The 25,499-nt window shown below is 48.3% G+C and overlaps 1 protein-coding gene and 1 long non-coding RNA gene across 10 annotated transcripts in view; one reads left to right on the top strand and one right to left on the bottom strand.

Annotated features, from left to right (window-relative positions):
* The window catches only part of TSPOAP1 (TSPO associated protein 1), a 71,010-nt gene that overhangs the window by 8,569 nt on the left and 36,942 nt on the right, over positions 1–25,499 (top strand). For 7 of the 9 annotated variants that reach the window (XM_066979852.1, XM_066979851.1, XM_066979848.1 and 4 more), the window contains exons 2-12: positions 4,079–4,186; positions 6,464–6,592; positions 8,787–8,963; positions 12,201–12,461; positions 17,576–17,683; positions 18,593–18,676; positions 19,931–20,020; positions 20,629–20,751; positions 21,156–21,260; positions 21,604–21,654; positions 24,274–24,294. In XM_066979852.1, the coding sequence (XP_066835953.1) occupies positions 4,079–4,186; positions 6,464–6,592; positions 8,787–8,963; positions 12,201–12,461; positions 17,576–17,683; positions 18,593–18,676; positions 19,931–20,020; positions 20,629–20,751; positions 21,156–21,260; positions 21,604–21,654; positions 24,274–24,294 (1,257 nt within the window). The remainder of the gene's footprint in view (positions 1–4,078; positions 4,187–6,463; positions 6,593–8,786; positions 8,964–12,200; positions 12,462–17,575; positions 17,684–18,592; positions 18,677–19,930; positions 20,021–20,628; positions 20,752–21,155; positions 21,261–21,603; positions 21,655–24,273; positions 24,295–25,499) is intronic. The other 2 variants (XM_066979853.1, XM_066979850.1) reach the window with 2 other exon arrangements.
* Positions 1,265–6,721, bottom strand: LOC125183237 (uncharacterized). The gene is made up of 3 exons (XR_007164874.2): positions 6,584–6,721; positions 6,375–6,479; positions 1,265–1,631 (listed from the first exon to the last, which is right to left on the bottom strand). It is a non-coding gene; the product is annotated as an uncharacterized lncRNA (long non-coding RNA).

The raw sequence follows: 25,499 nt of genomic DNA, 5'->3' as shown, positions 1-25,499 counted from the left end.
GTTTAATATAGAAGGTAGTAGGAAAGTAGTGGTGGTTTTTGACCTAAGAAGTGGTATCTGCAGTAGGAGGGTTAGATTTCAGAGATGGCTGTTGTGAAGCAAACCTGGCAACTGCAGCCCTGTCTGCTGCAGACAGGGAAATCATCATGGGGGCATCTTAAAATTATATATATTTTAAAAACAGTCACGAGCATGCCAAAAGCCACCTGAGACTTCCTGCTCATGGGGCCACCTGGTTAATTCCTCCTTGACATCTGCTTCTCTGCTGAGATTTTCAAGCAGGGCTGGATTTTGACTGGTTCAGTTGCGGCAGCGGGACTGGGGAAGCCCTTGGGCCAGTCCGTGCCAGGCTGAGCCGCAAGGCACCAGCAGCACAGCTTGGCCACCCGAGCCGCACTGCGGAGCAGCGCTGCCAACCCTGCCGCAGTTTGATTTACTGCCCCCCAAATGGCTTCCTGCAAGTTTTCTGCAGAACTTCAAAGACTGTGCTGGATGCTGGGTGTTCCTGGGGGATTTTGATTGCATGACCCACTTAGCAGCCTGTCTGGGCACCTCGCTCTGTAAAAGCTGCTGCAGCTCTTGATTGCTTTTTGAAGTTTTCAGGTGAAAAAGCAGCAGCTTTTCTTGTAGGTGCCCTGCTGAGGCCTGTGTTTGCTCATTCTCAATGTATCATGAGGAAACTGTATTTTTGGCTCTACCTGCCAGAAGAAGTGACAGATGATCATGTTACCACTGTACCAAGAGGCTTCAAAGCTGTGTGTCAGCTGCACTAGGGAGCTGTGCTCTGCTCCCCTGCCTGCCTCCCTGCTGCTATTTCCCTGCTTTGCTCTGTCTTTGGAAAATTTCCTCTATGGCCAAAGAAGTTGTCCCTGGGATTAATTATGTTAGCGGCCAAGGAATCTCCTGGTCTGGGGACACGAGGGCTCTCTGTGCCCTCTCTGTGGTTCAGCTCTGCCTTGGCTCCCACCAGCTTCAGCTCACTGCAAACCTCCCTGACTGTGGGAAGCTTTTGGATTTTGTCTCCTGGCTTCTGCAGGCACTTCTACGTGTCTTTATGAAGAAGAGCCATTTAGGGGGGGCCTCCAGGCCTATTCTCGCAAAGATTTCCTCAGCTCCATTCAAAACGCAATGTGTGGGGGGGCCGCAAGCATGCCTGCAGTGAGGCTGCATCACGGAGCACAGGAGCAATGAGGAACGGCGGAGCGGTTAATAAATGAAAAGCTATTTCATTATAGGAAATGAATGTTTAATGAGTGTGGGATGACGTCTAGACAGTCAGTCAGTGCTGGCCACGCGATCTGTGAGGAGGGCTCATCCCAGGCAGCCAGCCCGGCCCCGGCCCTGTGCCAGGGTGAGGTTTGGCAAAGCTTGGAGCCAGCACCCTGGCGGTGCCTCAGCGAGGGTCTCCTGACGCCGCATGGCTGTGGATGCCCCTCATCCCTCTCCTAAGGAGGCCATGAGGAGCTGCAGCTGCAGCAGGGCCTAGGAGGTGGGGGGCGGCCCGGCTGTGGGCCAGGCCTGGCCTGGAGCAGGCCCAGGGGAGCCAGCAGCACTGGGGTGCTCAGCGCGGGCTCAGCCTCTGCTGTGTGGTGGGCTCTGGAGCGCAGCTGAAGCGGGGACAGCCCGCGAGCCTAGGACAGAAGGAGAGTAGCTGTGAGTCTTTGCACCTTGGCCTGGTGAAGGCGCGGGTTTGTAGCTACAGAAAAGAGGCCTCAAAGACCTAAATGGGCCCATCTGGGTGTCAGTCCCCAGCAGAGCCCCTGCCATGCTAGAAGGGCCCATCAGCCTCTGCAGAACCGCGATACTGATGTGACAGAAGCCCTGGCTGCCAGAGGGGAGAGGCCACAGCACCCTGCATCCTCCATGGCCGCCCAGCTCCTGCCCCAGGCGCAGAAGGCACCGGCTGAGCCTCTCTGCATGGAAGAGAGCAAAGACAAGAAGCTTTACTCTTCTTGGCAGTGGCAAGGAGGTGGAAATAATGCATTCTGACTTCATCCCAGGAGCTGCCTTCCTGGCTCTGGGGACAGCAGCAGTGAACCGTCCCACAGCAACACTGTGCCTGCCTGGAAAATGCTGACGGGATTCCCCCCATGCCCTCATCCTGCTCTGTGCCCCCATCAGCACTCACAGCATCCTCTGCATGGGCACCAGGAAGGGCTCTGCTGCTCCTGGAGCTGGCAATGGGGGAAATATTCTCTGGGACACATTACTGTCCCTGTAAAGCAGCAGGGATGGCACTGGTGCTGCAGGACTTGGTGCTGGGTCTCTGGGCCCAGATCACTGCACCATGCAGGGTGAGTGGCACTTGGCTCTGGGGGCTTCTTTGTCATGCCAGGGGGCTGCCATGGTGCAATGTCCCTGGGGATGAGGCAGCAGCTGCACCTTTGTGCTGAGAGGGGTGGAAAAAAAAAGAGGAAAATAAATATAGGTTTGCTTTCCCACAAATGGAAGGCAGTACAATCTCTTCCCATGGGACATTTCACTCCACCTTTCTTGAACCCAGGGATTTCTGCAGGGTGGACACCTACAAACAGCTCTGCCAAAGGCCTGGAAACTCGAGGCACCTAATATCCCCTCTTGGGGGCTTAGAGGGCTGGTGGGACCTAGGGGCATTGGGTGAGGCCAGGAGAGGGCTGGTTTATTTTCAGAGGGTTTTCTTTTGGTTTTCAGTCTCTTCCAGTCACGTTTTTCCTCCCTGATGTGCCAATGCATTTCTGTACAGGGGTGAGACGTTGGGAGAGGCTGCCTGCTGTGCCCAGCTATGCTGGGGGTTTTGGCACAGTGGACTTTGTGGCACTGGTCTCCTGCACTTTTTCTCTGATGGAAGTGATCAAGAAGCCAAAAACAGTCTTGTTCAAAAGTGTGATGAGTTTTGCCCAGTCTCAGACTTCCTAGAGCTTAGCAGTGTCCTTGTGCTGTGAGCTGCTTGTATGACTTGCTGCCAGGAAAGCCTAGGAAGTGTTTATTGTTAGCCAAGGGACGTTTCAGTCATAGCCTTGGCTTGCAGACACAGAGCAATGCAAGAGGATGGCTGCAGCCATTCAGTGGCACTAGCAAAGAATTCCTGGGTCCTGCAAGACTGGTCTGGCTGCTGGGAGAACATCTGTCTAGGTCTTCTCGAGGTGCGTGGCTTGCTGCTGCCATACGGCAGATGTGAAGCAATAGCTTGGCTCTGAGCTTTGCTAACGCATAAAAATACTTTCTGGGACCCTGCTTCGGCAGCAAGCCTGCGGCGAGCTGCTCTGTGCAGGAAGCAGTAACCACAAGCTATATATACAGCTCCCAGCAGAGCTGCTGCTGCTTTTGATGTGACAAAATTAAGGTAGTATTTTGCAAAGAAATCCGGCATGTTGCCTTCTTCCGGAGCCAAGGCTGTCACAGGGAGGGCAGAGCCAGGGCCTGGCTCCCGGGCAGGCTCCTGGGCCAAACTGGGTGGCTGGCATGGGGAGGGGGGTGAGGAGGTCTCTTTGCCTCCAAGAACCACACAATGCCTGGTCCCTGAGCTGTAGGGAGGAGCACATGTGTCTGGTGTGTTGTGGCATGTGCTCTTGCTGGCTCTGCTTGCATTTATCTGAGCTGGTTTAGGTGGTACGATGTCAAAATGCAAGCAGCTGGAGACAGTGTCAGGGTTTGGGCTTTTTCCCCAGACGCAAGTTGAGACCCTGATGCAGCCCAAGACCCTCTGCAGGGTGACCAGTCCCACTGGCCCATGGGGAGGCACTGGGTGATGGAACCACTTGTAGATGGGTGCCAGGGTTCAGTGTGTCCTTGATAGCAATCTCCCTGATTTTCCACACTGCTAGTAGGGCATGCATCTCCTTGAACCTGGAAAAGCAGCTGCGAGCACCCAGCTATGGCCATTGCTCCTGCTACCCCCAAAGGACATGCAGCCCCTCTCTTCCTCCTGAAATCAGCCTCCAAGTCTCAGCCTGCTGCTTCACTGCCTGCACCCTGACCCTGCTGGCCTCCCAGTGAAGCTGGGCTGGGCTTGCTGTGGGGCCAGGGAGAGCATGCAGCCGTGGCCCCCTCGTCCAGGGGAGGTGAAGCCCTGCCTTGCCTCTTCCATGCTGTTTTGCAGAGCGGGGCTGACTACAGCTTCCTTGTGAGCCAGAACACGAAGCTCCTGAGCGCACTGGAGGACCTGCGGCACCGCTACTCCAGTCTGGCGGAGGAAAACAGCTTGCTGGTGAGCGGAGGATGCAGCCCGGCCAGGCGCTGGGTTGGCTCAAGGCACACCAACAGTGTGGGGTGTGGGATTCTCCGTGGGGAGGGAGCCCTGGTTGGGGCGAGCTGCCGTTGGCCACCAGATCCAAGAAATGCTGGTACATGGGATCAGCTGGGGAGGGCGAGGGGGAAAGAAAAGGGGGCCTGGGTGCTTTGTGTCCCCTGGGTGCCTTTGCACTGCACCTGCTGTTGGCTCGAGCAGGACCCCTTCCTCGTGACCTGCTGCTGCCCTCCCAGCCATCTTTGTCCTGCGTTATTTGCCTGCTGGCAACCGCAAGAGGCTTTTCCGCAGCTGCCTGCTAGGGCTGGCAGAGAGCAACGCAGCCGTGAGCTGACAGCAGGGAGGGGGAAGTCGCTCTTGTTTCCTCTTTAAGGGGAAAAGCAGAAACACTGATTCACTTAGCCCTGCTCTGGGTGACAGTGCAGCACTGCCCCCTGCTCCTGCGGGAGCTCAGCACCTGGCTCTCCAGCGGCACCCCTGGCACCCAAAGCCAGGCGAGGCTGCCACAGTGTGGGCTGCCCCATTCTGCCCAACTTCCACGTCCTCAGCTCCCCTAGCCCATGGTTGGCAGCCAGGAAATAAGAAGAGGAGATGCTCCCCCCCCCACCAGAGAGCATCCCTGCCTGTGAAGCCCTGCAGCGTGGGGAGGTAGCCACCCTGGGTCTGAGTATCCCACAGTGCTGGCAGAGCTGCATTGGTCCAACCCTATAAACTTTCAGTTCCCAATCTGGGACCCTGACCATGCAGGCCCCCAACAGTTCAGGTCCTTCCACTGCTGTGGTCCAGCCACCTGCTCAACATGCTCCAGCCTTCAACGGCCTAGACCTGTGTGGCATCGGGGCTTGGCTAGACAGTGCGATGGGTGCTGCTGCCAAGACACAGGCAGCAGGATATGCTCCAGGAACAGCCTCCTTGTTCCTGCTGGGAATGGGGCTCATCAGCAACCCTGGCTCTGAACTACACCGTGCAGAGGGAGAGGACCTTGCATTGCACATCGTCCATGCACCGTTGGAAGTGTATGGCCATAATGCCCTCCTAGGCAAAGGTGCTTCCCATTTCCTAATGTAAATGTCACAGCAGCTTCGTATTTCATGTGTCACCACTGCTGTATGAAAAGGATTAGAAGGTGTGAAAGAGTCTGAGAAATACACAGTTCAGGTTGATTTTTTTCTCTTCAAAATGCCCTTGAAAATTTGATCACTCAACATTTCAGATTCATATCACCAAATTCAAAACATATTTTAGATAATTTTCCTACACTAAAAGCATACATCCAGTACGCCCTGCAGGCTCAGGGGGTCACCCGTTAGCATTCATATGGATTTTAGCAAAGCACTATCATATAAGCTCTCATCAAATCTTACTCTTAAAAATCAGCCTTGGTCTTCTGAATGAAGAAAAGCAAATAAAGCAGTGAAAGCAGCAAGTGCACGTGCTGGGATCTCACAGGGACAGCGAAGAAAATAATTGGAAGGATCAGCTGACCTGACATTTTTGCTGATGTGAAAAGACAGCACAACACATCTGGGTATGACCTTGAAAGAACAAGCCATCGGCAAGCAGCAGCTTATCGAAATGGACAGATAACAAATAAAAGGGGATTAAGAGCAAACAGAATCAATAGAAAGGAAAAGGAAATTTGGTTTGCAAACATCATAAAGTCCTTGGCTGCTTTCTCCCTGTTCCCCTCAGCTCATGTCTCAGTGTCAGGAGAGCAAGGAAAAAGCAAGCAAAGTTCGGGGTGTAACGTGGTGATGAAGCACAAATCCACAGTGATGTGTTGAGTACTGTAACAGCAGGGAAATGAACTGGACAGGCTTCGGAAGGGAAAGCCCAAAGGGCCAGCAGCCAGGATAGACTGACTCTGGTGATGTGCTCAGTCCCATCCAGCAAAAGCAGAGCCTGCAAAGAGCAGAGAGGGCGACAGGCTGCAGAGATGGACGGACTGGGGTGGGGCAAGGGGCTTCTTGTTCAAGAGGTCAGGTTAACAAAAATATCAGGAAAAGCAGAGGTTTCAGTGACCGGAGAGGAAACGAGTGGAGGTCAGTGTATAGCATCTGGGACAGTTGTACAAGAACAGGCCAAGCCCTGGCTGGGAAGAGCCCAGTGGGCACAGAGTGGATCAGACAGGGCCAGGGACCTCTGTTACCTCTGACATCCCCAGTGCCAGCTTCAAGCATGGGTGCAGGGGGAGGCTGAATGGGGTTTTCAGGTCAATCCTTTCCTTCTGTTATCCAGCGCAGGAGCTGCTTCCCTGAAACAGAGGAGAAGGTTAAGCACCTGAAGAGGAAGAACGCAGAGCTGGCGGTGATCGCCAAACGCCTGGAGGAGAGAGCCCGGAAACTCCAGGAGGCAAACCTCAAAGTCGTGAGTGTTGAGCCTCTGCAATGCTGGGATGGGAAGCTGGGCTAGGAGAGCACCTCACCGCTGGGACTTCTTGCTTGCTACTTCTATAGGAACAGAAAGCCCTCTTCTTTTCTCTTTACTTAAACCAGGCAAGGCCACGTGGCAATCTTGCTTTGTACATCAGTAACAGGGCAGGAATCACAAAACTGAGCTGAGGGGAGAGCTTCTGCTTATGCTCGGGGAGCTGGTTTTGAGCAATTTCCTCCTAATTGGTTTCTTGCTGTAAATGTGCCATCCTAATGTAAGGTATTAATTTAGGTAATTAGCTCAGCTTTCCCTGGGCTAGTCATAAAAATAATTCATCTGACTTCACTGAAAAGAAACAGGAAGTATTTGAATAAGAAAAGGAGTGTGGTAAGGCAAAACAGGAAGGGGTGAGATACTATGTTCTGCCCCATCCACACCTCACTAGCATTTTTGTGCGAGCTGCGTATTTTTTCTTTCTCAAACGGAAGAGCAGTTTGTTAGAAACCCTGTAGTTTCTGATACAGTGCAGGAGTGGTGGGAGATGGCTGAAGGACGTGGGATCTTGCAGACAAACATTTGCATGAGCTACCTAAAGGTAGCTTGCAGCAGTGTAAGGGAAAATCTCCCATTCGAGGGAAACCTTTTTTTTCTTTTTTTTTTTTGAGGGGGGGTGGGTGGGGGGAATTCAAGCCTTTTAGGATAGAAAGGAGAAGTGAAAGCTTTGCTGAAGAGAAGGTAGGGGATTTTCCTGATATTGCCTGCCCTCTCTGTCCCCAGGCACCGCACTGTCTGTCTGCCACAGGATTTTGGTACTTGCAGTGCAACAGTTGCTGCCAGATGGACTTGTCAGATACTGTGCTAAGAGAAATCATTTGCTATACATCTAACAGCTATGCAGACTCTCCAGCAACTACACAAATACCATTTCATGTTTTTTTTTCCAAGTGAAACTTTGGGGTGGCTGCTGTTTGAGACCTGGGTGAGCCCCTGGAGAACCAACTGGCTGGCCCAGGTCTCCACGCAGCTGAACACTTGGGTGGCCAAGGTTTGTAGAGAGGTGGGCTGGAGGCAGGACCAGGCAGCTGCATGCCCTGAGGAGCTGGGATTAATCTGGCAGCAGTTGGCTTCCGTAACTGGTACACAGGTCCTGGGGAACCAGCTCAGGGCGCAGCTTCTGTGTGTGGGTGAGGTGCTCAGGAAGACCTGGGGAGAAGAAGTTTGCACAGAGGATGCCCTGATCCTGGTCAGGGAGGGGAGGGAGTCCCTCCTTGCAAATTTTCCAGGTTTTGTTCAGAGAAAAACTGCTGGATGGGGAGAGGCAGGGTGTGATAAACCTGGGGACGAGACATGGCCTCACTGCCCAGAGGGCTGGGATGCACAGGGATGTGTGAGCTACCCCCTCACTCAGCAGTGCTGGTACCCCATGGGAGAGCTGGCCCTAGGGATGGGGACTCGTGCTGAGACCTGTCATCCTGGGGAGACTGCAGCTGGGCAGCATCATGCCCTGCCCAGGGCCTCTGCTCAGAGGCTGTGCCCAGCCTTCTGCCTGTCCCTGTCCCCTCCGCTCCCCACAACTTCCCACTCTTGCTCTCCCCTCCCTTCCAAGGGAGTGCGTGAAGCTGAACTGCTTCTTCTGCTGAACATCCCCCAGCTGTGCTGGCCCTGACTGGTCTCTTTCTTGCCGCTCCCCTTTGCCTGTATCTCCCACCCATGCATGCTGAAGCTCTTCCCCCTTGCCTTTCAAGGACCCCATAAAAGCCCCATTTCTCTTACCGTCTTGGCTGCCTTCACTCTTGCTCCCATGCTCGTCTGTCCTGCCACCCTCCTCTCTTTTCTGCTGTCCTCTCTTATCTTTCAGCCTTCATCCTGGCTTTCTCCTCCCCAGGGCTGCTGTTGCCCTGCCTGCAGCCCTCTGTGCTGACTACGTATGCATTGGCCCAATCTGCTGAGCACCTTCTCCCTCCCACCTCCTCTCTGATCCAATTCTCCAAGAAGCCTTTCCTCTTTCCTCCCACTTTTGCATACACCTCTTGTTCTCCCCTGTCTGTCTTTCCATACACCTCTTGTTCTCCCCTGTTGGGGCTAGGCTGCATTTCTTGACAGTGGTCTCTGCCTGATGGTAGTTGGGGTGGTAGTTGATCAACACCAATGCATTTGGCTTTCTCTCTTGCTGCTCTCTCTGGTATAGGTAACTGCTCCAGTGCCTCTAAAGGGTTCCAGCCTGGAGCTGTGTAAAAAAGCATTTGCCTGCCAGCGTGCCAAGGACCTGACAGAGCAAGCCAGTGCTCTCCTGGCAAAAGACAAGCAGATTGAAGCTCTGCAGCAGGAGTGCCGGGAGCTGCAGGCTAAGCTCATTGCAGGGAAGGTGAGAAACTTCTGGGACATCACGCAGTGGCTGGGTGAAAACAGTGCAGTAACAGTGCTGGGAACCACGCTCCAGCAGTATGAGAAGGACAGACTGAAAACAGTATTTGATGTGTGAGTTGGTATGGGAGAAGTTGGGTGAGTGTGTGGCCAAGATGGGGTCCAGACCCCTCCAGAACAGTATGTTGGGGGATACTCCAGTTCTCACTTCATGAATTCATGGGTCTGAGCTGCCATTTTCAGCAGTGACCTAAAAGTCTGCCCCTGGAAAGCCCCCAAGAAGCCACAGATACAGGATGACCTTTCACAGCGCTAAACTTCAAGTGAGATGTAGAAGCAGGACTTCCTTTTAAGACATTCCTTTAAAAAGTAAACCAGCTGAGCACATTCCCAGTAACCACCCTGTATCTCATGTCCTCAGCCGCAGCTTTCTGAGTGCTTACAGGCACAGTAGTGCGTATTTGGGTTCCTATTAGTAGGGGTACAAATCCTAAGATGAGGGTGTGTGTCCATGAAACCATCTACAATGCTGATGCCTACAGCAGTGCAGGTTGCCTGTGTTCCCTTTAGCACCAGCACAGAACTTGCTGAAATAACTGATGAGATAAAAGGGTTAATTCATCTAATCCGGAGACAGGTATCTAAAACTGCTTGGATGTGTCATTCCCTCGAAGCACTTATTCTCTGTAATGGCTCTGAAAGGAGCCTCTGCAGACATCTGAAGCTAGATAAAACAGTTCTCACTCAAGATGACTAGAGCAATCTGTTCTGTGCATACCAGGTATGTCTATTGTTCCTAAGCTAGAAACCTTTGGTGTAGGCCGGCTAACAAACTCTCATTCTCTCTTTTTCACCAATATGGTTGTGGTCAAGTGCAGCGCTATGTTTTTGCACCCTGCTGAGCTGAAAGAATACTTGCATTTCTACTTACTCTACCTCCAGTAATACTGAGGTGACAAATACTTCCTTGCTGAAAGCAGCTTTATTTCATTCCCTGAGCTCTCCATATGTTCGCTTTAACTACATGTTTGCAGGTAGATTCTCCCTCTTTCCCTAATGTAGGTCTAGTCAGGACAAGAATAATTGGGTGGTGTTTGCTCTTTGTAAAGAGCTGCCCCAGTGATCCCTTCTGGCGTTAAAACACAGGAGAAAGTTATCCAGGTCTGCATGTGTCCTACAGTCTCACTGAGAACAAATTTCCTTCATGTCCTCATGACTGCTCGCTGCAACCCCCACAGAAGCAGGAACAGCCTCTCAAAGCTGTCTGATGTTCACAGCAGAGCATGCCCAGCAACCAACCTGAATCTGCCAGGGATAGGAGAGTAACAAACTGTAGAGGAATGTGACAAAGGCAGGAGAGCAAGACTCATTAGTGGCCAAGGAAATACACATCGGTGTAATCCTCAGGGCTGATTTCAGCTTCTGCCTTGCTAGGGCATGGGTGACAACACTGGCTGGGAAGATAGGACTGCCTGTTTAACCTGCCAACGTACCAGCAACGGAGGGCATCAACAGACAAGCAGGGAATCTGCAGAGAAAAATTGCTCTAGAGGAACTCATTCCATCTGATCTTGTTTTTCCCATTTCTCTTCCAAGCAAGCTGCTCATTAAATTTTAATTCTCAGCTAGTTAAAATTCAAAATTCACCTAATCTGTCTGTAGCATGCAAAATGCATTATGCCAGTGAAGGGGTTTATATGCAGAGATATTATGTGCATGCTCAGAGTTTGTAACCAGATCAATTTTAATCTAGCATACTTAATTCCGCACAAATTTTTCAGTAGCTATGAAATGGATCTGCTCAGTTCCTTTCCAGTGGCAAGCCAACCCGCACACCGGACTGCAAAAGCATTGGCCTTGTTTTGCAAAGTTAGGGCTCTCAGGATAAAATGATTTCCTGAGATCATGCTCCAGTGATGGGTTTCCAACCAAGCCCTAGCACCAGCTCCCAGCAGGCTGCAGTTTCTTGCAGTGAAGATTCTTGGAAACAAGGAATTTCAGGGAATGGCAAGGCAGCTGCAGGGGACATGTATGATATGAGAGGGAATCTGAGCTTTTTTCTACTCCCTTGTTCCCCCAGGCTCTGGAGGCTTTCTGTTGATAATAGCCGCCTTTTTTTTTTTTTTTGGTGGGGGAAGGGAGTTTTTTTATGCAGCCACTGTCAATTTTGTTTAAAGAACTATACCCTGATAGCCTGTACATGGGAGGGCCCAGCTGCTTGCTTCTTAAATCTGTAACCAGTTCCCATTAATGGTGCCTCAGTTTCCCCCTTGTAGCTTGAGAGCAACTACATTTTTTGACCAAAATTGCATTTGCAAAGCACATACTATTTTTAGGGTGAATAAGATGTGAACAGGGAAGCAGATTAAATTTGTCCTGGATACCAATTATGTATTGAATTCACTGGCTTAGGAGCTTTCCAGGGGAATGAGCAACGTCTCCTTCAGCAGCATATTTGTAAAGACAGGTTTTCATAACCAGCTTTTGTATGTACGTACAGACATGCAGGTACATGTTTTTTCAGCTTCCTGAAATCTGTAAAAACCTGTGAAGAATTAACAAAACTGGTGACATATGCACACCTTTTTTGTGAGAATAAAATTGCACTGGTTTCCTTTAAAAGCTGCTGGCTCTGGGTCCAGAGTGACCATTTGTGCTGAAGATGGGAGCCCATCTATCACTCTCTGATGAGGTTAGAAATCAAGAATGTTTAAAAAACTAAACAACAACATCCTGAGTCAGAACTTAACAAGTCTCAGATATTCTTCATTATTCCCAGCATTTAAAACCCTAAACCACCATGCATGCATAGGGCTGCAGAGAATGCCAGCACCCACAATAAAGGAAACCAGCCGAGGCTCTTGTTCTGCTGGGAAATGAAATTTTATTATCCTGACGCGCTCTCTACTGGCAAGCACTTAGAAAACACACGCTAGGCCCTTTTTAGTATAGCTTTGCACTGGGATAATTGTAGAAGCATTACAGGCTAGTTTTCATCTGTGGATGAAATAACGTGTTGAAATAAGGGATGCAAAATGACTGTTTCTGAGGCTTTGGAGACGCAGGAAAGTAAAACCTTTGTGTGCTGCATTACCTGTTTTTGCTGGTAGTTGTTCGGTAATGCTTTTAGTAGTTGTTCGGCAATGCTTTTGCAGCTTGTGTGTGAAATCACCACCGTGACCTGCTCCACCTTGTCGAGCTTGGCAGTGATACACCGCTGGCTTTGCATTTCCCGCAGGATGACCCTCGCTGCCTGAACGTTGTTGAGTTTGATCGGCTGTTGCGGGAGTCGCAGAAAGAAGTGCTGCGGCTGCAGAGACAGATCGCTCTGAAGAATTTCAAGGAGTGCCTGCGTTCCTCTAAAACCAGTCCAGGCAGCTCTCTGCCAAGCGCCACCGCCTGCTTGGGAGCAACACTAAATACCTGCATCAAAGACTCCCCTCTACCAAAGGAGGCCCGCTCGGGAGACCCAGTGCTAAGAGTGGAAGCACACAGGAAGGTGAGACAAAGCCGGTCAGCAAGCTAAAAGTCTTGCGATTTCGTTACTGAATGAATTAACGTTCTCAGGACGCTTGCGAGGAGGACGTGAGCGCCGCAGTCAGCGTTGGCTGTGCCAGTTTTCAAAGCGGCCTGCCCGAGCACCAAGCCTCGCCTGGCGAGGGGACGGCGGCCGCTGCCGGCAGCCCCCCCCCCCCCCCCCAGGCGAGGGCTCCGTGTCGGCGGAGCGGAGGGCCCTCTGCTCCGGGCTTCGCCTCCCGCCCGGGCGGCGCCGAACAGCGGGAGCAGGGCCTGGCGGGCCCGGGCCCGGGCCCGGGCCCGGGCCGCCCCCCCCCCCCCCCCCCCCCCCCCGGCGGCCGCAGTGGTACGGCCCGCTAAATCCCCGCCGCGCCGCGCAGCCCGCAGGTAAGGACGGGCCCGCCGCGGCCACCCGCGCCGGGCCGGGGGGGGGGGCGGCCAACGGGGCCCGCGGCGGGCCCGGGGCTCCGGCGGGCAGCAGCTGCCCCGCGGCGGGGCCCGGTGCCGCGGGGGCGGGGCGGGGCGGGGTGGCTCAGCGCGGCCCGGCCCGGCCCGGCCCCTCCGCTGGGGCCTCCGCGGCGGGCCCCGGGGGAGGCCGGGCCGCAGAGGGCCGGAGGCCGGCCCGAGCCGGGGGTGGCACCGCGGGGTCCTCCCCGCCACCTGGTGGCTTTATCTTCCCGGGGGTTCGCCCGGTTTCTGATTGAATTTTTCAGTACCCGTAGCGTCCTGGGGCGGAATTTCACGCCCAGAGTCTGTGTGAGGAGCTCTCGCAACTGCCAGCTGCTCGCATTCATTGCCCCGCGGTTGTGCTGAATGTACTGAGTATTCAGTCAGCGTTCATCTTTTCCAAGTGCCTTGTGACCTTTCTCCTGTATTCCTCCAGCCACTTTTTGTTTCGGTACTGGTGGGTTCTAGCCTCCTTCATTATTCAGCGTTAATCATCTTTGTCTCCTTTCTTTGTACATTTTCTCTACTCTTTTTGTGCTGGGGGAAGCACTGCAGCGTGCAGTATCCCAGACCCTGTCACTGATTTATAGAGCGACATAATGAAGTTTTCTCTCCCTCTCCTAATAGATCTCTTTGCCTTTTTGTCTAAGCTTTGGGTTCTATTAAAACATCATTTCTTTAATGCCACGCTGTAATCTCCCAGTGTCATGAGACTCTTTTCACCGTTTGTGTCAATGCAGCATCAGTTCTTGGGCAGCACAGTTCCTGCTGCCTCTCCATTAGTCTTCTCATTTTTACCAGATATTTACCCGAGAGAAAACCTTCCCCCATCCTGTGGTGGCTTAATGTCTGCAGATGCCGTTAAAAGTACTGTAGCAGAGTACCCAAGCAAACTGTACCTACTGAATCATCCTCACGCATTTTATAGATTTGGGGGTGTAGGAGGGGGTTGGTTTTTGTTTGTTTTTTCTTTTTCAAATATAGGTTTGTTTTAAATACTTGCTTAATCTTTTTTGCAATTTCTGTGGGTTTGCCTGGAACAGATGTCAAATGTGCTAGTCTCTTTTTTCCCAGATCACCACTGGAATACTTTTAAAACTTGATATTTGCCACCTACCAGTTATTTTGTATTAAGGCAGTGTCAGAGAAGTGACTCAGTACATGTCCTTACTCAGTTACTACTGAAATGAGAGATTCAGTTCATGTACTCTTGGGTGAATATTGTCTAATCTTGGTGATTTGTTACTGTTTATTTTACTGGTCTCCACATTTCTTCTAGCAGACAGTTCAGTTTGATACAGATCCTCAGTTTGAGATTTCTGCCATGGTGAGCCCTCACCGCCTAAACTCTTCGATGATGAGGATGGACGTACAGGCTTGTCTGTCTCTCTGTCTCTCTGTCTCTCTGTCTCTCTGTCTCTCTGTCTCTCTGTCTCTCTGTCTCTCTTTCTCTCTTTTTCGTCCTGCTCTGCTGTTATCATCCTTGGACAGCCCTTCTGTACCTTGACGTTAAGTTGATCCTCCAGATTCTGTCAGATTCTTCTCATGACAGAGAACATGCGTTTTATCCTTTCTCACAGCTGCTCTTCATTTTTCAGGTTCAGGGCAGTCTGTCCTCATTGTCAAAAGGTTTTCTCTCTCAAAAATAACAAGAAGACTAAGTCTGATAGCAGTAATTAGCAGGGAGTAAGGAACTGTTGCAAGTCTCACAGCTGAAACTGTAGCACAGAACACCCTGGGCTCAGTGGGTTGTGTTCATGTGGGCACAGTGGTGCGGCACTGAGAATGAAGTTAGCCCTTGGGGCAGTAATCCCAGTTACTGCAGTTAAAATAAATGATTTCACTCTTCTGTCTCACTCCCTGGCACAGTGCATCAGGGCTGTATTCCACGACTTTCAAAGAACTTCCTCAGGATGTAAAGAACAAGCTTTGTTTCTAAGTGTCATTGGAAAATCCCTTTTCTCTGTTTTCCTGCTGATTTCTGTACTTCTTTAGGGTTTAGAAGTGATGCTTATCTCTGTTAAGTCCAATCATGATTTAAGAGGGATTTCTCTCATTGACTGTGCCGGCTTCAACAGCCTCCTGTTCCCCACTGCATGTCCCCGCTACCTCTTCAGTTGTACTGCTGCAGTGGAGTGCTAGGGACTAGAGAACGGATCAGGATTAAAAGTGGCCTAGCAAACACGGCCTTCCTTCCATCTTGTTCTGTAACCTGCATCAGTTTTCTGGTCCAGCTCTGTGTGGTATTGTGCAGAGCTGCCCTGGCACAGCCGAGGGAAGGGACCACGGCTGGGTGGAACGTGATTTAGGGGCAGGATTGCAGTGATGCCTCCTGGATGCCAAGGACAGAGCTTTCTAAAAAGCCTACAACATTTTTAATTTACTTTATTGCTTGCTTTAAACATTCTGGTCATTTGCCAAAGCTCGGGTAGTTCTGTGCCTGTTGTATGCTTGACTTAAACCAGGACATCCTGGATGTCTCATCAGCTGTACAGCCCCACCGTGCTGTCTCGATGGGCTCTGCCAGTGTAGGTGCACACTGTGGATAGCTCCGAGGGTGGAAAGCAGCTTTTCTCTAGTTATTTTTAACTGTTTTGCTGAACAGAATACTTGCACCTGGCTGATGCACTGAGCATCTTCCAGGCTCTGCTGTGAATGAGGTGGCACAGCTCCAAATCACAGCTCCCTTCATGGTGTGTGCCAGTCTCGTTTACCAGTTGTCTGATGCGGTGATGAGTCTGGGTTCTGCAGAAAAATAGCAGTATATGAGCATGTGGCTGGGGGGATTGTCTTTGTTCTTGGGAGGAAATTAGGTCCAAGCGGGCAAATTTAATTTTCTAAATTTTGTAGGTTGACTGTAATCAGGGATTTCATCATTTTATTTAACATTTTAATGAGAAATGTTTACAAGCAGGCAGATTTGCCTTGTATATTTGTTCGTGAGTGGATGGCTTGTTAAGCGTAGTGCATGTTACTGGTACAGTAGGTGTCAAACCTTAGGTGGTATCCACTAGCATTCCTCGGGACCTTACTTTGTTAAAGCAGACTAAAATGCAATGTTTTCAGTTTGTGAGGAAGCAAAATTTTTGTGGGGGTGGGGGGAATATAGATTTGAAACTTAGTATGTGCCAGATAGTTTAAAAATAAAAATCTCAACACGTGGGTATTCCAGAGTTAAATATTAACCCAAAGCCTTTCAAGTTCCAAGTGAGACTGAGGGGTTTAGTTAGTTACCTTAGTCCCAAAGGGCGGTTCCACTGGCAAAAACAGCGTTTTTACAAAACGTTTGAAGGCTTCTGAGAGATGGGGCTCATAAGGCACCATGGCCTGGGTAGAGGATCTCAAGATTTCCAGCTGCTGGTTGGGTCTTGATCTGCCAGACCAATGTCACCCTTGTTCCAGGGGTGCTAAGAAATCTGTGAGCCTTGCTGCGGGATGGTGGTTTCAGGATTTTTCCTATTTCAAGCACCAGCTCTGTAGCAAAAAATCTGAAAGCTTTGATAGCCCAGGCTTGTGGTCTCGTAGTTTTCTGGGTTTCAGCAGTGGAGCCATGAATATAGTTGTATTTAAAACCAGAGTTTCAAGTCTGAAATATGTAAGAGACAGCAGGTGTAGTGCTGGGATATTCTCTTAATAACTGACTATAAAGGGAGCTCAGACTTACTAACATAGATCTGTCACAGATCCCTCAACGCTGTAGATGCTCAAAGTGAAATGAGAAATTCCACTTCTGGTGGCAGATAGATGAAGGTTAGAGGCTGAGATGGAGTCACAAAGTCCTGCTTCTTCACCGTATGAGTTGGATTTGATGATCCCAATCTCCTGTCCCTAAGACCATTTATCAAAAATAACTTCAAATTCAATATTTAAATGTTGCCCTCTTTCTTCAGTTTACCTCCCGCCTTACCCTCCTGTCAGGGATTACTCTGGCCAGACGATGCCAGGTCAGACATCAGTTGAGAGTGAAAATTCAGAGGATTAAAGGTGTGTTTGTAGCCCAGATTAAAAGGTATTCTGTTAGAAACTTGTGTACAAAACAGGGAAAAAAAAAAAAAACAGTTTAGAAATTCTTGAGGTGTGTAATACAGTCTCTTGTGAAACTTTGTCACTAGGCCATAAATAAAAAATAGATTTTTTTCCCCGTATTTTTAGTAGTTCTTCTGAAGTTGTTTTTAACAGATTTTCTTGTATTCCGAGATCTTCACTGATTTCTACTTTCTGCAGTTTGTGAGGGTTTTGTCCTCCCATCTGACCATCTTCCTGCTGTGTTTATTGCTTTGGAGAAGGCCGTGGAAGGTGTTGCTGATGCCTCTCATTGAAACTTCAGATGAGGCACGAAGGGGAACTCAAACCCGAGAGCTTCCTAGAATCCACCATTGCACGTGGGTGGTCTAGTCAAGCTGGTCTGAGTGGCACTGGGCTCCAGAACCTGCCCAACACATGTCTCTCTCTGGTGGCTGACCGGTCCCTGATGTGACATCAACCTTTCTAATCATAAATTCTGGAGAAGATTGGAAGTTTTCATGTGGGATGTTTCTGTCTTAGGTGGTACGGCCAGGAGAGTGTCTTCTCCCTTAGCGCATGTGTTGTGAGGTGGGCTCTGTTCTCCTGACTGTCCCTGAGCTCTCTGATACCTTGCTTGCTTTCCAGGTGGAACCAGGTGTGCTACCACTGGGCGCTGCCTCTGAAGGACATGAAAATTTCCCTCCTAGAAATGCAATAACAGACCCAGAGAGCAGCCAGCAGATTCAGCAGCTGGTGAGTTGTTGCCCTGTCTGCGGGTGCAAGAGGGGTCTGTGCGTATTGGCACTTCCCTTCCAGGATAAAACCAGTCTGGTTTTAGGTGAAGGAGTGCAAGGCTTTCTTGCGGTTTTCACCCATAGGATCCAGGCAGAGATTTAGGGGACTGAAGTCTTTTTTAGGCACAAGCTACAAAGGCTGTCTCTGCACTGAGAGTGCTTCTGGGAGGCATCTCCCGGTATTGTGCTGAGTCTTAGGTGAGCTGGTGGGGGAATGCATCAGACTAAAATGAGAGGAAACCATGCCAGTAGATTCTGTAATGTGTTTAGTTTAGTCTTATCTGAACTGGGAAACGGATGTGACTAACTTGGGACAGACGTTGTGAGGAATATGGCTCTTGTGAATTATTCCAGCAAACTAGGACAGTTCACAGTGAAGTTTAGCCATTCTTTTCTATCTGGGGAACCAAGAGTGATCGCAAGTAACTATAGATAAAGGTACATAACCAGACAATGTCTGCTCTTTGTTAGATGTCATTTGGATTAGAAAAAGAGCTAGTTTAGCACGGCTGTTGTTTCAGGCTGAATATTCTGCACAACTCTGTCTTCTTGTTCCTCACATCTTGTCCTTCATCCTATCCTACACAAACAGGGACAATATTTGCAAATGGGAAATAGAGAACTGTTTCCAGAAGTTGAAAGGGTTGAGAAAGAGAGGAGTAGCTGTTTTACTTAAAAAGTTTTTTGGTTTACTATGTTTTTAGAAAAATCTCCCTAGGTTTATATATTATTTATGTTTGTAAAAAAGAGTTTTTCTTAAGAAAATAGGAAAAGCTAATATAGCACTGGGTCTGAGAAGCAGAGCCTGAATTTCTTACGCACTGTAAGAACATGGACTTAGTGATCTATTTATTCTTGTTTTGTGCAGGAATTTGAACTCAAGAAAAAGCGCAAGAAATGTGAAAACCTTGAGCATGAAGTGAGGAAAAAACATAAAAGATGCAAAGAACTCGTAAGTGTTCTCGTTGCCTAGTGTTGTGAATCTAATGGTAGAATAAGATCTAGGTTGTTGTGTGGTTGTCTTGGGTTCTGTTTGTTTATTGCAGTAAGGAGTTGCCAGTCATCTTCTTAATCTGAACAGTGTCACAAATTCTGGGCTTCAGCCCTTGAAGCAGGAATTGTTTATTTAGTCTTTCAGCTAGTTGTGGGTTGGATAAAGCTACATAAATCACTGGATGAAACTCCATAGCCTTTGCAAGTCTGGGGAGATGCTTTCTATTTTCACATATACTCCAGGCAAGCATCAAAAGATTTCTGCATCCTGAGAAGGTAATTGCACATAATTTTCTTGTGCTTCTTATTTTTTGGATGAAACCTTGCCTCTTTTCCATTTCATGGAGGTTTTGCAGGTCATATCACGGCATCCAGATTTCTCCCTTCTGTTTCTACCTTGCTGAGCAGCTCTGGTGGTATTAATGACTACCACAATGTAAAGTTTCGTCAAAGGGTGATGACCCTTTGAATAGTTGTTTTGCCTTTTGCTCAAATGTCAGTTCTACATGTCCATGATGCATAGCTCACTGTTTGGATAAGTATGGGGTGTTTAGGGAATAAGTTTGTTGTTATATGTTGTTAGCAGATTTTTGAGATCAAGAAGGGACCAAGTCACCTTGAAGGACTGGGATTGAGACTCTCCAGTACAGGGTATTAGCTCTTGGAATATCCAGAAAATATGTGAAAATATTTCCTTAAAACTGTGTGGTGTGGGAATGTATGTATGTGCGTGTGTCTCTGTGGAATCACTTGTAATTATGAAACTGTCAAATTCCTCTGATGCTGTAAGGGCTGTAGGTGGACAAGACTTGCATAACTCAGTAAGTGTCCATGGCTTCCTGCCTGCTCAGAGACATAAAATTTTTCTTCCTCTACTGAAATTTGTAGGGAAGACTGCAATCTTGAACCAGCAGTGAAATTTGATGAATTGTTGGTAGACATAGAGTTCTAGACAGAAGTAGACAAGGAAATGTCTTTCTTATTCTGAGTTTTGAGGCTATATAAATGAGAAACAGCAACTTGTGAGACCATCTGACATGGGGCTGGTATCTGCCTGAGTAGAGCTGCACACTGTTACCTTCCACTGCTCAAGCAGCATCCTGCCAGCATCCTGAACCATCAGTCAACAGGAACAGTGGAGTCATGCTGCAGAAAAAGGTGGGGGAGTTAGTCTGAGGACCTTGGAATGGTAACACCTGCTGTTTCTGGACAGGAGATCCAACTGCAGGAGATACAGAGTGAAAATGCACGACTGGCTGAAGAGAACTTGCAGCTGAATGAGAAGGCTGGATGGGCAGGACAGGTAAAAAGCAGTATTTTTGTTTGTCAGATGGAGCATTACCTTCCATAAAACCTTTCTGAGATGAACTAAGAGTCATCATGTTGCCACCATGCATAGGTCTTCCAACATATTTAGTAATTGTTCTAAGTGGAAGCATTTTTCTTTACTTGGTAATCTGCATTGCAAGTAGTCATCAAACTGTAGTGCGCTACAGAAACAAAATATATTACTGGAACCTCCTATAGTAAGTGGAGGAGGTAAATGCAGTTTCAGCAGGTTATCGTGTCTTTCTGCACAGTTTTCTGTGGTTAATCCCACTATCTAGAATTAAAAAAACAGGCTCTCAGAGCTTGTGTGTTTTGTTTGTATCTCTTCAGTAAATAACCTCTTCGTATCCCAATTCCTTCCCCCCTGCAAAAGAGAACCTAGTAGGAGAAATGTTATGTGCGTATAAATACGGGAGTATTTGTTCTGAGTGGAAGACAGAGGGAGAGGAGGTTGATGATTTTGGTGTTACAAGTAAGAAGCAGGTCTGCAAAATAGTGTACTATGGAAATAAATTGTCCTCCGTTATTTATACAACAAATACCTATGGCTACACGTGCTAATTGCCAATCCTTTCTCTTCAGGTTGAATCTGAGAATGCTGACCTGAAGTTGCAGGTTGTTTTGGTTACTAAGGAACGGGATTCAGTAATTCAGACAAATCAAGGACTTCAAACCAAGCTGGAGAATCTAGAGCAGGTGCTGAAGGTCAGTAGGCTGGAAGGACTGTCCAGATGCTTAGTGCTGTTTTTGGATGGCGCAGGTTGTCTCTTCGCTTTTTTTTTTTTTTTTGGTCTGTTCTTTAGATTTGGTGCTTCTGCTGGGGGTTCTGCCATGCAGGATCCTGTGACATGGCCTTCCAGAGGGAGCAGAGGGACTTGGGAAAGGCTGCTGCAGGGATTTGGGTGGAAGGGGAAAATAAGGTGGTCATCACTGATTTTAGGATTTTCTTTGACTGTGTTGCTCTGGCTTGTGGCAAGAATTTCTTACTTTCTCCTCTGTTTAATGATGATGTGAGATACAGACCATGTTTTGACTCCATGGCTCATGGCAGGACACAGGACAATATTTCGGTAACATTGCCCTTAAACTGTCTGTGAATTGTTCTGCAGCACATGAGAGATGTGGCTGAGCGGAGGCAGCAGCTGGAAGCCGAACACAAGGAAGCGCTGCTAGTCCTGCAGGAGAAACAAGAGGAAGTCAGACGGTTGCAGCAGGTATGCCGTGTGTGAGGGAACGGACGTTTTATTCTCTGAATTCCCAGAAGAGCTGGGACTCCTGCACCTTGTTGCTTGGAGGGGCAATGTATGGAGGAGCTATATGTGAGTCTACTAAAGTAACCCAGGGAAGAGTGTCTGTGTCTAGGTGAACTCTAGTACCTGAGCAAATTGAGGGGCTTTTCTCATGAATGATCTCCCACAGCTGTTTGTCCATAGGCCAAAGATGCCTTCAGTCTATCATGTGTCTTAAAGCTATAATAGTGTCTGTCAGGGTGATGATGATAGTAGAACTGAGTTTAGGTAGACTGCTTTCTTATTTACGCTGTCTCTTATTTCTTAGGCACAGGCAGAGGCAAAAAGGGAACATGAAGGAGCAGTACAGCTTCTAGAGGTAAGACAAAATAAAACAAGATGGTTTAGTGGCTGCAGAGTTGGTATCTTTTGTTCTTAATGTCAGTTTTCTTGATGCCCTGGATTGTATTGGTTCTTGAGCAAAATGTGATAAAGTATTGACTTGACACAAAATGTTACTGCTGTGTACAATTACTGGTTGTGCTGGCAGAGTGTAGTCACTGGGGTAGAGTTTTGTGTGGTTAAATCGTAACTTGTTCAGTCCTCAAATAGGTTATTTCATTCAGACCGTGCCCAGCAACTCTTTCAGGGGTGCATTAAGTAACCAACCTCAGATCTGCCTGCTCCATTTCCAGGGTCATCTGCAGGGAGGAGGAATACTTGTGTCCATGTTATTTGATATATTTTTTTGTGTGCATAGGTTCTATGCTTTTTGGTAGAGAAGAAAGGAGAATTGTGTCCTTTGCCTGAGGATAACGAGTGATGACGTTTGAGGCAGTGCCCTTGTCCCATTTGCTAGTCTGGGACCAGTTGTGTGAGTGCTGTGACATCTGCACAGAGTGTGCTTTGCAATGGTGGCAGACAGCTTAATGATGCAGGCTAGCAAATGGGATGAGCCCTGTTTTGGTTTGCATTGTCTCAGTGGTTAAGATGACTTAGGAGAAAACCTTGGCTGTGGATTCCTGGAACTGCAAATGCAAAGCACTAAACCCTGAAACTTGATGTGATAATTTGGTGCCTGCCTGAGTGTGGGGCTAGGTGTGATGGCTCATGGAGCAGCTTCTGCTCTGTCTGTCCACTGAGGCTTTCTGAGTACTAAAATATCTGAGAAAGAGCAGAGTGCCTCATTGTACACCTGGACATTGAGATCTCTCACTAACAAGGCTGTGGCCGTGTCTGTAGTGGTGACGTACAGTCAGAGGTGGCAGCCTGAATTGCCTATGTTGACCAGTGTGCAACAGCTCTGCGGTTGTTAGGAGCCCAGAAGAATTGAGCAAGATGGTAAGTTACCTTTATCCATAAGGTTGCTCCATGTCTGTAAATGGCATCTCCTCTGAGTGGGCATGACCTGTATCCGAACTGGAGATCCTAAGAGTGCTGGGCTCCTAACTAGATGGCACTGAAGTTGTTGCAAACTGGGTGAATATTGAAGGGAAGTGACATTATATATTGTCCCATTTCCATGTTCTTTCTGGGACACCTGCTTTTGGCTGCAGAGACAGGATCAGGGTTGGTATGTGTGCTACTCTTACGTCAGTTGGTATTTAGCTGGCCTCTTAGCAGCCTTTAAGGCAAGGGAGGTTTGATACTTGACACGTTTTCTGAACTAATTCATCGAAGGACTGGAGCAGCCTCTCAGGTTTAAAATAGGGGTCTACCCATGTTGGGCAAAAAGGGGGCAGTTGTTTTGTTCAATTTGAGTAGCTGGTCATGCTCTTCCACAAGGGCCTCATCAGTTCTTCTTGCTTTCATATTTCTGGTACAGAATTACTTTATAAGTCAGTGACACCAGGTAGGCAAAAAGAGAGAGAAATTGTCATTGAAAGCTAGTTTAATGTGGAGCAACAGTTGTTTAAACAACTGAACTATAGTCATAGTCCTTCCAGAATATCAGTGTAGGGGCCAGATATGGGGTTGGGATTACTTAACACCTCATATTGTCATTTTAGATGTGTTTGGATTGCTTTTTGATGTAATATTAATGAAGAATGGGTGTGGTCCATTCCTCTTTTGGAAGAGTTCAGTCAGATGGTTGTCCTAAGTGGAGTTTTCTTCTTTGGAGATATTCAAAACCCAAAGAGACTGGGTTCTCAGCAGCCTGCTTTAGCTGACTCTCCTTTGAGCTGAGGGGCGTTGGACTAGATGATCTCCAGAGCTGCCTTCCAACTTCAACTACTGTGTAGCTCTGTGATAGGGAAGTGATGGGGATGAGTAGAGGTATGGAGTCGTTTCTTTGTGAGGAAATGCTATGCACAATGACCAGCTCTGCTTAGAAAGAAAACCTTGAGGGTTACGGTCATGGTGATGAAGGAATTTAGTAGTTTTTCTGATGTACATGAGACAAAGTGTCAACTGCCTTACGTACTTCATAGATGCCAAAGGCAACAGCCTGCTTTCAAGTATCCAGTGCAGAATTTTGTAGGGAAATGCAGTAAACCTGGCTCAAATTGGTTTGTTTTCCTTGACTTAGGAGCAGGGTGCATGACTGAGCAGGCTGTCTGCTGCTTGAAATCATGTCAAAGCCACGTTCTGAGCTGGGCTTTGATTCCCAGCACTCCTTGGTCTCAGACCTGGGGAGTCTGTGCACAAAGAATCCATTGTGTGGTAGGTAGGGATGGTTACAACGTGGTGGGAAAAGAAAGCTTGAAATTTAGCACTTAAACTCATTTGTTCAGATCTTACTGTGATTTGGAGGCCCTCAAAACGTGCATGGCTACCTTGTTCATGCATTTGATGTTGGGGATTTGGCTTTTGTTCAGCAAGCGGATGCTTGCATAGAGGTGGGAATCTCTGTATGGGACAAGGTGGGCACAAAGTTGGTGAGAGACAAATCTCACTCAAACTGAGGGTTGGGTTATCTTTGCAGGTTGTTGATTTTTGGCTAGTGTAACTGTTGATGTGGTTTTATATCTCTTTTTGCTTTTCTCCTTGCTACCAGAGTACTTTGGATTGCATGCAGGTACTGCAATAATCCTGTCAAGCAGGACACTTTTCTCCTCTGTCCTGGCTTTGACAGTTGCTTGATATTCCTGTTTTAACTATACTCTGGAAAAGATTGCAAGAGTGTCACCTTTAAGAAATAAATATAGTTAAAGAAGCTGCCACTAGGAGTTTGATAGAGCAGCTGCTTTTCTGTTTAAATGCTTTGCTTTCTCAACCAATTAGAATTTTGAGCTTTTATTGGACTTTGACAGATTTTTCAGGTTTGGCCAACTGTGCACCTTCTCCATACATCACACACATTTGAAGGTCTTTGGGGAACTACTTGCAGTCCAAGAGTAAAGCATTTCCTTCAAAACCAAAAGCAATGGCAACAACATTGCAAGTGAAAGAGTCATGAAGAATAATACCTGCTGGCTTTGTAATTGCTTGGAAGACAGGAAGCAGAGATTGCGAATAGTAATTTTCACAGAAGAGGTAGTAACTAGTGAAGTAATAAAGGTATTACAGTCTGGGAGCTGTGCTGGTTGGCCTATTGGCAAAAGATTTGGAATAAGGGCTTCTACTGAAGTGATGGAGTTCGTACCTGGCAGAGAACAGATTCTGGCAGTCACCTTCAAGTCTGACTGCAAAAAGCTGTGAGAAGGTCTCACGAGTAATGGGGAGATAAATGACAGCACTGACTGGGCAAAGGCATGCCCATGGAGGAGAAGCAGCCATTACCAAAAAATGTATACCAAAAAATGTATACCAAAAATGTACACCATATACCAATACCATGGGCTCTCAGTTACCTGTTGTGACAGGAAAGGCAGATTTTTGAAGTATCTCTTTAATAAATAAAATGCCATCTCACTTCATAGTACTGGTCTTAAAGGCAAATACAGTGTTGGGAACTTTTAGAAAGGGAATTATTTTCTTTTCCGAAGAAAGCCTGAGGACATCAGGGTATGCCCGCTTTCTGTAGAAGTAGCACCCACATCTCTGTGGAGTTATAGATGCTCCTTTAATCCCAGTGTAACTTCGGAGTTAGTCCTGCTTTGAGCAGGAGGTTGGACTGCAGACCTTCAGAGTCCTCTTTCACCTAAATCATGATTCTCTGATCCCCAAAACGGGTAGCAGAAGGTAGAAGGAGAAAGGTAGCAAAGGATGTCTGGATGGGGAAACGTCCTTTGTAGGAGGAGAATTGTAACAAAGCAGCCAAGGAGAGTATCTAAGAGGACA

Source organism: Anser cygnoides, chromosome 18 (genome assembly GCF_040182565.1).
Source record: "Anser cygnoides isolate HZ-2024a breed goose chromosome 18, Taihu_goose_T2T_genome, whole genome shotgun sequence".
Taxonomy (NCBI): domain Eukaryota; kingdom Metazoa; phylum Chordata; class Aves; order Anseriformes; family Anatidae; genus Anser; species Anser cygnoides.
The sequence above is the reverse complement of the archived record's forward strand: the minus strand, read 5'-3'. Positions and strand labels throughout refer to the sequence as shown.